General features: G+C 59.5%; 1 protein-coding gene across 1 annotated transcript in view; it reads right to left on the bottom strand.

Moving 5' to 3' along the window:
• Nucleotides 1–710: 710 nt before the first annotated feature.
• HMCN2 (hemicentin 2) overlaps nucleotides 711–9717 on the bottom strand; it is a 33333-nt gene continuing 24326 nt past the window's right edge. Inside the window, exons 44-69 of the mRNA XM_071574295.1 lie at nucleotides 9548–9684; nucleotides 9284–9425; nucleotides 8941–9088; nucleotides 8550–8677; nucleotides 8266–8422; nucleotides 8043–8164; nucleotides 7643–7807; nucleotides 7447–7554; nucleotides 7220–7354; nucleotides 6800–6934; nucleotides 6494–6684; nucleotides 5964–6177; nucleotides 5668–5802; nucleotides 5406–5596; nucleotides 5238–5319; nucleotides 4819–5088; nucleotides 3906–4055; nucleotides 3559–3696; nucleotides 3287–3408; nucleotides 2960–3197; nucleotides 2791–2853; nucleotides 2568–2696; nucleotides 2134–2448; nucleotides 1804–1920; nucleotides 1428–1554; nucleotides 711–1307 (exon numbers count right to left, since the gene is read on the bottom strand). Coding sequence (XP_071430396.1) covers nucleotides 965–1307; nucleotides 1428–1554; nucleotides 1804–1920; nucleotides 2134–2448; nucleotides 2568–2696; nucleotides 2791–2853; nucleotides 2960–3197; nucleotides 3287–3408; nucleotides 3559–3696; nucleotides 3906–4055; nucleotides 4819–5088; nucleotides 5238–5319; nucleotides 5406–5596; nucleotides 5668–5802; nucleotides 5964–6177; nucleotides 6494–6684; nucleotides 6800–6934; nucleotides 7220–7354; nucleotides 7447–7554; nucleotides 7643–7807; nucleotides 8043–8164; nucleotides 8266–8422; nucleotides 8550–8677; nucleotides 8941–9088; nucleotides 9284–9425; nucleotides 9548–9684 — 4202 coding nt within the window. The 3' untranslated portion in view covers nucleotides 711–964. The remainder of the gene's footprint in view (nucleotides 1308–1427; nucleotides 1555–1803; nucleotides 1921–2133; nucleotides 2449–2567; nucleotides 2697–2790; nucleotides 2854–2959; nucleotides 3198–3286; nucleotides 3409–3558; nucleotides 3697–3905; nucleotides 4056–4818; nucleotides 5089–5237; nucleotides 5320–5405; nucleotides 5597–5667; nucleotides 5803–5963; nucleotides 6178–6493; nucleotides 6685–6799; nucleotides 6935–7219; nucleotides 7355–7446; nucleotides 7555–7642; nucleotides 7808–8042; nucleotides 8165–8265; nucleotides 8423–8549; nucleotides 8678–8940; nucleotides 9089–9283; nucleotides 9426–9547; nucleotides 9685–9717) is intronic.

Here is a 9717-nt window from a genome sequence, read left to right as displayed (position 1 = left end):
CAGGACCCTGGGTGGGCAGGAGAGATTGGGGCAGGAGGGACAGGACAAATCCACCTTTTCTTCTTGCAGTGCCCAGGGCACCCCAGACCAGCAGCAGACCTGGTCTTGGGGGATGGAAAAGCTGCATTCCAAAGGACAGGGCCTTTTGGGGGAATCTCAGTGCCCCACAAAGGTGCAGCAAGAGCTGGCTTCAGTACCCTCACCTGGGTGCACAGCCACCATCCCACACCATGGACTAGGACTGAAACAGTGTTTTGGGAACAGCCTCCATCTTTACCACATGCAAGAAGGCCACATGCTGCTTCTGTTGACCAAGGCACTGATGCTGGGGCAGGATTGGACCTTCAGGGGCTGGACATTAGCCCTCCAGCATTGACACATCCAAACAATTTCCCTTCTATGGTCCAAGGTGAGACAGAGAGGTATTCAAAGCCCCATCCCACATGGTGAAGGAAGCTGCTTTCTTCAGGCACAGGTTGATATTTAGCCACAGAACACCTTGATAAATCAGTAAGTCCGCACAGAAACCAAGTGGATTTAAAAAAACCCAAAACTAACTACTTCAGTTTAATACATGATTAATGCCAGGGTACCCCATGCCCTCCCCAGACCAGGGGATCCCTCCCTGCACCACGGTGGGGCTCTCACTGGCCACTATCACCTGGTTCATCCTCCTACCCCCCACATCTGGGGGCTGATTGCAGCCAAGGCCATCCAGAGCTGTGTTTGCTCTGGGATCTGGGACCTGATTGCAAGAGGCTGGTGGGACATCTTGACCCCCTGGGGACCCTGCTGAGTCAGGAACCGACCCTGGGTGAAGGAAACGGAGTTGAGGGCAAGGGAGTATCTGGGAGGGAAAGGAGAGATGCAAACTCAGCGATCCCTGAGCCACGTGCCCCACCCGCGAGGTGGGGAGGGACAGGAGGAGATATGACCCTGCGTCCCCTCCTGTCCCTCGGCTGTGTCAGTATGGGTAGGGAGAGACAGAGATGAGCAGGAGGAAGATGCTGGGTGCCCTCTGCCCACCCGGGGCCAGCGCCTGCACCTTGAGGCGGTGGGTGCCAGGGTCCCGCAGTGGGCGCAGGGTGGAGATGATGCCACGGCCCTGCTCGGTGCGGAGGACAAAGGGGCTGCCAGGGTCCTGCTCCAGCAGCGTGAAAACAGGGCGGTGGCGGAGGGTGGTGCCTGGAGTCAGGTGCACCACATCCCGGTGGGCCGCGATGCCAAAGGGCAGGGTGAGCAGCTGGTACTGCAGTGTGGGGGGGCTGGCCGGGCTGCAGAATGGGGGGCAGAGACCCACACACACCCTGCAGGAGAGATGGGGGAATGTGGGATGTAGTGGGTGTCAGAGAGCAGACAGGACACCTGGGTTCATGGTGACACGAGGAGCACAGGATGGACACCCCCAACCTCGCAGCACAACTCACCCTGGGCCGGAGCCTCTCCGGTACGCAGCTGGGCATGGCACATCCACACACTGGGCACCTCCACGGGTGTTGAAGCACATCTGGCTCGAGTTACATTGAATTGTGCCCTCTGCACACTCATCTGTGTCTACAAGGAGAGAAGGGACAGGTCTGAGGGTGCTGAGGCACCCATGGATGAGATAGGGGTTCAAACCCTGGCTCCCACCCCTGCCCAGGCTCTCAGAAGCTGGGGCAGTGGGACAAAAATACTCATGCTCTGAAGGGTGCTGAGCCTGGAAACAACCCTCACATAGAAGGGGAAAGGCTGGCATTTCCAAAAAGATGACAGTCAGGGCACCACGGGGACTGGGCATCCCTCTGGCACCCCCACACTGACCGTGGCAGGTCTTCCCATTGGACAGCAACCGGTAGCCAGGAGGGCAGATGCAGTTGAAGCTGCCTGGGCTGTTCCTGCACTTGTGCTGGCAGTGGTTCGACTGGCACTCATCAAGGTCTGTGATGTGAGAGAGGTGAAGGAGAAGCATCAGTCGCCTCTGTTGCCCACCACCCTGGGGCAGTCAGGCTCTTGCCTCCCCTTCCCAGCATAGCCAAGACCACAGAGCGCAAACAAAGTGGAAGAGAGGGCAGCAAGAAGCATGGGAGCTACCTTTTGGGGATAAAGTGGTCTCTGAAAAATCTGCAAGACCCCTCCCTGACACACACTCACCAGTGCAGGTGCTGTTCCTCCTGATGTAGCCTGTGGGGCAGGGAGGGCCCCGGACACCCATTCCCACATCCTTGGCCACACGGCGCAGAGCGAGTTGGGTGTAGAAGGACCGTCCCCGTGCGCTTGGCCTCAGCCAGCGCAGGGGAGTGTCTCGGGACATGCTGCCCATTGTGCCCCCTCCATCCACCCCTGCTGTGCCACATTGTCCCCCTGGCAGTAGGGTCCTGCCAGTGGGGCACAGGCACTCGTAGGAGCCCCGCAGATTGCGGCACTCAAAGGCACATGGTGGGGGAAACTGCAGGCACTCGTTGACATCTGGGGCAGGAAAGAGATGGGGAGTTAGAGCTGGATGGGGAAACTGAGGCTGGAGCAGGGCAAGGGGGCAACCATGGCGCTGGGGCCAAGGTTGTGTCTCCTGAGAGCCCAGGTCATACCCAAGCACGGCCAGCCAACACCCAGCGTGCGGTAGCCGGGAGGGCAGGTGCAGCGGTAGGTCCCTGCTGTGTTCTGGCAGAGTTGGTTGTAGCGGCAGACGTGAGACCCCTCAGTGCATTCATCAACATCTGGGCAGCAGAGAAAGAACAGGGTTGGGGGAATGGGGAGGTGACACCACGTGCCCTTTGCCATCCTCATGCTCCCCCTGGGAAGGGTCCATACCAATGCAGTACAGCTGCTCAGGGTCCAGGATAAATCCCAGTGGGCACTGGTCTCCTTCAGTTCCTGGCAATTGAGCAGAGAAGATGAGAAAGGACATGGCCTTTGCACCCTCACAGACACCCAGGGATCCTGGCATCTCCATTCCCATCTGTGGGACTCCTCCTGTTACCTGCATCAAGCGAGGCATGGAGCTGGAAGTGGAGTTGCTCTGTGGCTGGGTCATAGGAGGCTGTGATGGCTCTGGCCCGGAGGTGCTGCACCTTGTGGGACTGTGAGCCCACAGCAGGGTTGTACCCGATGGTGTGATTGCAGCGGGCACGGACGATGTGCCCATCCTGCAGGAAATTCTGCACTGAGTCCCCGGAGAGCTGCCCCACACCCGTCTGCACGTAGCGCTCGCTGAAGTCCTGGGGAGAGGCAGGGTCAGGCCATGGATCCCTTCATGCTCCCAGCATGGGAGTCACAGCCCCACAGGGAGAACAGGCAGTGCCGGCACCTGTAACAGCACCGTGGCCTTGCCGATGCTCTCTGGCACGGAACCACTGATCACACTGTCCAGCTGCAGAGCACCAGTGGCATCCACACCCCGGGCAAGGTGGGTGACCCGCAGGAGCTCCCCTGCAAGGGGGGAGAGGTGAGCAGCAGCCCATGGCACCCCCAAACACCTCCAAACTCCATCTCCAGCTGCAAAGCTCAGCCCAGAGATGGTGCTCAGGGAGATGGATTCTGAGTTCCTGCAGAGCTGACCAGGTTCCCGGAATCCCTAACCTGTGGCAAACTCCAGCTGTGACTCATGTTGGAAGGTGCCCTGGGTGAGCAGGAACCCACTTCGGGTTGCCCCACCAGTGTGTACCAAGGACCAGTAAATGGGGGCAATGATGGTGACCAGCACCCGCATCAGTGGTCCTGGAGATGAGGGAGAAAGGGTGTCACCAGGCAGCCAGCACCCTCTTAAAAGGGGCATCCAGCCTGCCCTGTTCACCTCCTCACCTACTGGGCACAGACATAGGTGCTCCTTTTGAGGGAAAAAAAGAAATAAAAATCTTTCCCCCTATTTTTACACCTGACACAGGTCAAAACCCACCCAAGGGTGAAAGACAGGGGTGACTACCCACCTACAGAGTGTGGGATGCTCCCGATGCTACTCTGGATGGTGGTGGTGCTGGATTGTGGGTCATCCAGCACTTTGGCATAGAGGCGGGAGACATCAAGCTCGTGGGCATTGATGACTCCAGCCAGCCTGCCCCGTACCTGGTGCAGCTCTCCTGGGACAAAAGGGATGGTGTCAGGCAGCAGCACTGTGGCTGCACTCCCATGAGAGAGCAGGGTGCTTCCCTCTCACTAATTTGCATGTCAATAAAAATCTTGTTTTCGGGAAGTGAAAGCTGGAGCAAGGCAGGCGGTGTCCTTGCATGACTGCAAGAACAGTCCCCAGATACTCCATGGCTCAGGGCAGCAGGTGCCACATTGACAAGGGATGCTGTGAGTGTGGCCCTGTGCCTCATCACACCAACATGCACTGACAACTCCAAACCCTGCTCTGTATCAGCATCATGTTCCTGGCAGCAGCCCCAAGCTTTTATTTGCTTCTCCAGCTTGCCTGGCAGCAAAATGCCAGCAGCCATGCAGGGGCACAGAGGGCACCTGGAGTTTCCTCCAGTCAGCCTGGCTCTCTGTGCTCTTGAGGGGCAGCAGGAGAGGATGTGCTTGTGTGTTTAGAGAGCCCTTGGGAGATGGGAATTAAATCATGAGCAGCAAATGCAGGAAGGCCAAGGAGAGGCAAGTGTGGGCTGGCACGCAGTGGCTGTTCGAATGAAGGTCTGTTTGGGCTCAGACCTTCAGCTGAGCAGTGGAGAGAGAAGAGGGCAAACCAGAGCATGAATCACAAGGCTTAGAGGAAGCAACAAAAGGCAGGATCTCTCCAAACCACCACACTGGAGGTCTTACCCTGGTCTGGAATGTTGCTGTGGGCAGCCTCAGCCCCCCAAGCCAGGCAGAAGCCCCCCAAGCCCCAGGGCAGACACCCACCTTGGACATCCAGGGAGCTGTGGGCGATGGCAGAGCCCAGGGCATTACGGGCAAGGCATGAGTAGCTTCCGGCATCACGGTGGGCAACAGCAGGCAGGAGCAGCGTGGCATTGGGCAGGACACGGACATGGGGACCATTAGGCAGTTGCTCCCCATCGCGCTGCCACTCCACAGAGGGGGTGGGCTCCCCTGATACAATGCAGTGCAGCAGAACTCGCTGCCCAGTGCGTGCTGTCACCACTCCTGGTGTCACCCTTGCCACAGGGGCACCTGGGAGGGAAAGGGATGCAGGCAATACCTAAGTATTCCAGCAGTTCTGAGATCATTCCCCAGGGGACAGGGGTGGGTGTTTGGGGTGCTGAGGGGTGTCATGGTTTGCAGTTCCTTTAAAAGAGGGTGCAAAGGTGGGTAGCACTCACTCTGCAGCACCAGGGTGACAACTTTTGCTGCTGTGCCCACACCATTCTCCGCCACACACTGGTAGTGCCCTGCATCGGTGCTCTAGCAGGACCAACAGCATTAGCACAGTATTTGCTTTGCCACTAAAGCTCCCCAAAGTGCACCAGGACCTCACAGGCCCCACTCACCCCCACAGTATGGATGGCCAGGGAGCCGTTCTGCAGCTGGCGCAGGCGCCCACCGGGCACCACTGGCAACCCGTCCTTGCTCCAGCGGATGAGGGGCTCAGGGTGACCCTGAGCATTGCAGTCAAGGAGGGCATCACCTCCAGGGTGCTCCACCTGGTAGATACTGGGTTCCCCCTGTATGATGGGTGCCTCTGGGAAAGGGAGAGGGGTGGCAGAGGAGGTAGGGATGGCTGGGCACCCCAGTTTCCCTGCCAGCACCTACCTCTGATGGAGACAAAGGCAGTGGCTCTGATGGCACCGACACTGTTCTCGGCGTGGCAGACATAGGTCCCGCTGTCAGCATGGGTGGCTGCCTCTCGCCGCAGGGCGCTCCTCCCACTCTGCCCCGACACACCATCTGCAGATGCAAAGCCCCAGAAAGCATGATTGGGGACCAGCTGTTACAACCCCACACAGCCAGCCATGCTGGCACCCCGGGAACCCTGAAAGGTGGAACAAGATCTAGGATGGCACCAGGATCACATCCTTCCCCAAGCTCAGCAGCCTCTTCTCAGGTACCGGTGATGAGCTGCCCGTTGGCCGTCCAGGAGATGTGGGGCTGGGGGCTGCCCATGGCGGCACACAGCAGCTCCAGCCTCTCGCCCTGCTTCAGGGTCACGTCTGTGGGCAAGCGGGTGAAGGTAGGCAGGGTGTGAATGAAGAGGGAGAGCTGCCGAACTGCCCTCCCAGCCGAGTTCACTGCAGTGCAGGAATAGCTCCCAGCATCCCTCTCCTGCAAGAGGAAAGGGGAAGATTAGAGAGGTCAGTTTGAGTCTGGGGTCCAGCTGCAGCCCCGGCTCACTGAGCTACAGCTCTGCTGGTTGTTGTGCAGAAAAAAGCCTCAGCCAATTTTTCCAGCCTACATCAGCAAACCCACACTGCCCCAACACTCCAGCCCGTATCAAGGGACTGCACAGTGCTTTCCCTCTACCACATACATTCACAAGCAACCAAGGACATATTCCAGGCTTGTTTTTCAGCAAAAGACACTTGTTCCTCAGCTCTCCAGCCTTACAGCTGGCTCAGTGGCAGGAGGGCACAGTGCTCACCTGCACATTCCTGAGCAGCAGCTCCCCAGAGGGCAGGACGGTGGCCTTGCCCCCACCAGCCCGCACCAGGGCTCCCTCCCGGCTCCAGGACACGCGAGGTTCAGGGACACCATGGGCAGCACAGGGCAGCAGCACTTCCAGCCCCTCCAGGGCAACAAGTTCCAGCGGGCTAGCAGCGATGATGGGGGGCACTGGATGGGACAGGAGGGCAGGAATTTATACCTTGACAGCCACATTTCACTGCGAGGTGCTAGGGATGGGGAAGAGCAGAGGGGACACGTGCTGGAGCCCTGATTGCTGCTATACCTTGCACGATCAGTCTGGTCCTCCCTGCAGCAGTGCCTGAGGGGTTGCGAGCCACACACAGGTAGGTGCCCGCATCCTCTGGGGCTGCTCGAAGGAGACGTAGCTGGCCATTGGGGAGCACTTTCAGCCCAGATCCTGTGGGAATGGGCAGAAATAAAGGGCAGTGCAGCTGTGCAGGGGTGTGGATGGATGATGTGCAGGGACTGCTTTCCCCAGAGAAGTGCCTCTTCCCAGGGAGTCTCCATGGAACAGCTTCAGTGGCCAACACACCCACCTTGGGCGGCAGCCAGGAGGACCCACGCACAGTGACACTCCACACCCTGCTAGAATGCCTATGTACCCCTGACACCCAACTCTTCCCCCAAGCAAAGGCTGGCAGGCAGTGTGGGCTCTGCCAACCTCCAGTGGGCTCCTGCTCACCTCCAGCAATGCTTACACCATCCTTCTGCCAGGTGACCTCTGGCCGGGGGACACCTGTGGCCTCACAGGACAGCACCGTGCTGGTGTTGACCATCACCATCACCATGCTAGGCAGGGCCTTCAAAGCAGGGGGCTCTGCAAATAGAAGGGAAATGCTGCTCACCAGGCCCACCCTAGGAAGAGGCTTCAGGACCCCTAGAAGCAGGACCCCTGGGAGCTGTGCATACCATGCACCGTGAGCCAGAGGTGCTTTCGGGCTGTGCCGGCAACGCTCCGAGCCGTGCAGGTGTAGCGGCCTGTGTGTGCAGGCAGCGCCTGCCTGATCTCCAGGGCTCCTGGAAGACAGTGGGCAGAGGGGAGGGCAGAGGCAGGGCAGGCAGGGACCTCCCACCCCACTGGGGCTGTACTGCCCTGTGCCTGTACCTTTGGGCAGGACACGGTAGCCCCCTCCTCTGCTGCCCAGCTGAGCGCCCTCCTTGCTCCATGACACCGTGGGTGGGGGCACACCAGAGGTATAGCAAGTGAGGACCACAGGGGACAGCCGAGTGACAATCACATCTGTGAGGTCATCAGCGATGGTGGGGGGCACTGGAGAGGGGAGGGAGGAAAGTGAGCAGGGCTGCATGGCAAATGCTGAAGGGGATTCTGTCCCTGTACACATGGACACAGGTATTTCTATGTCCCTCTTGACCATCCCCATGCCCAGTCCTCAAGAAGGCTTCCAAGCCCACGGCGGGCTGGAGCACAACAACATCACACCTGAGGTGGTGACAGGTCCTGGGAAAGCCACTCTCAGCAAGACCCCCAGACCCCAGGAACTCACCATGGACAGACACGAGGAAGACCTTGCGTGCCTCTCCAGCAGCGTTAGTGGCGATGCACTCAAATCGCCCCTCATCCCAGGGACCAGGGCTGGTGATGAGCAGAGATCCTGAGGACTGTAAACTGCAGGCAGAGTGAACACCAGTCACCCCTGTCCTATGGGAAGCACTAAGGGGGGGTAAACCCCATCCTTCAGTGGGCAAGGTGCCTGGTGCTGAGTGTACCTGTAGGCACCAGATGAGAGGTGTGGGTTCAGGGGGCGGCCATCCTTCTCCCACTTGATGTGGGGCTCAGGGGACCCCCAGGTGTCACAGGCCAGCGTGGCTGGCTGCTGAGCCAGCAGGGTGAGGTTGGAGGGCCCGGGGGAGATGGCAGGAGGGACTGCAGGAGGGCATGGTGGTTATAAGCAGAGGCCAGCAGCACATCATTGCACTGATGAGAGCAGTCCAACAGCAGTGGGTTGCAGAGGAGTGATCCCAGGAGGGATCCATCTGGCTCTTCTGCTTACCCAGGACATGGAGGTTCAGGCCTCGCCGGTCAGAGCCAGCAGGGCTGGATGCCATACAGAGGTAATAGCCCGAATCCTGGACCTGGATGGGGTTGATTTGCAGGGAGCCTCCTGGCAGAAGCTGCAGCCTGGGGAGAGAAAGCAAGGGAGCCCCATGGGGGCTCTGCATGGCCAGGCTGCACCACACAGTGACCAACAGCTGGGAAGGTGACAAGTGCCATTGCAGTCACATGCAGCTCATGCCCACTGAGCTGGTGTGGGGACAGAGCACAGCTCTTCACAGAATGACAGTGCTGCCTCTGCTCCAGGCACAGAAAATTACCTATTGGTGTAGAGGGTGGCAGTACCTGCGTGCCAGCTCTTGGTGTCACCAACCCACAGACTCTCATACCTGTCACTCTGAGGAAGGGTTAAGAGCTGGCCATCCTTCCGCCATGTCACCTGGGGGACAGGCCACCCCTCTGCCTGGCACAGCAGCACGGCCGAGCTGTTTAGCAGTGCCCTTGCCTCCTTGGGGCCTGGCTGGATCTCTGGGGCCACTGCAGCAGCACCACAAAGTAAGGGACAAGGGCTCAGGAATGGAGGATGCCAGCTCAGAGCAGCACTGGAGGCTGGGCATAGTCCAGCCCCACCACCGCACCATGAGACACCCCATAATATCCCTCATCCCTGATCCAGCAGGGAAGGAACTGGCACTCAGCGCCCACCAAGCCCTGTGGCAGGGCAGCACTCACCATGGACCTGCACCTGGAGGCGCAGGCTGGTGGCCCCCAGGGTGTTGGTGGCCCTGCAGCTGTACTCCCCACCATCCGCTGCCTGCACAGCCCGGATCTGCAGGAAGTGCCCCTCGGCCAGGACCTGTCTGTGGGAATCCTCCTAAACCCCAGGAGCTCCCATCAGCAGCTCTACCTGCATTACCCCTCTGCCAGCCTGATGGGGCTGGTGAAGGGGCATCCCAGTCCCTGCCTGTGCACCACGTCTGGTCCTGTCACAAGTACCTGCAGTGGGGAGCCCTTCTGGTACCACTCAATGTGAGAGGGTGGCTCAGCACCCTCTGGGCACTCCAGGATGAGCTGCCCTCCTGCCACAGCTGTGATGATGGGGATCTCTCCAACACTCGCCATGCTGGGTGGTGCTGTGGGACACGTGTTAGGTGAGTTAAGGTGTG

This window comes from Pithys albifrons, chromosome 20 (genome assembly GCF_047495875.1).
Source record: "Pithys albifrons albifrons isolate INPA30051 chromosome 20, PitAlb_v1, whole genome shotgun sequence".
Lineage (NCBI taxonomy): Eukaryota > Metazoa > Chordata > Aves > Passeriformes > Thamnophilidae > Pithys > Pithys albifrons.
Note: the sequence above shows the minus strand (reverse complement) of the source record. Positions and strands in the feature narration are given on the sequence as shown.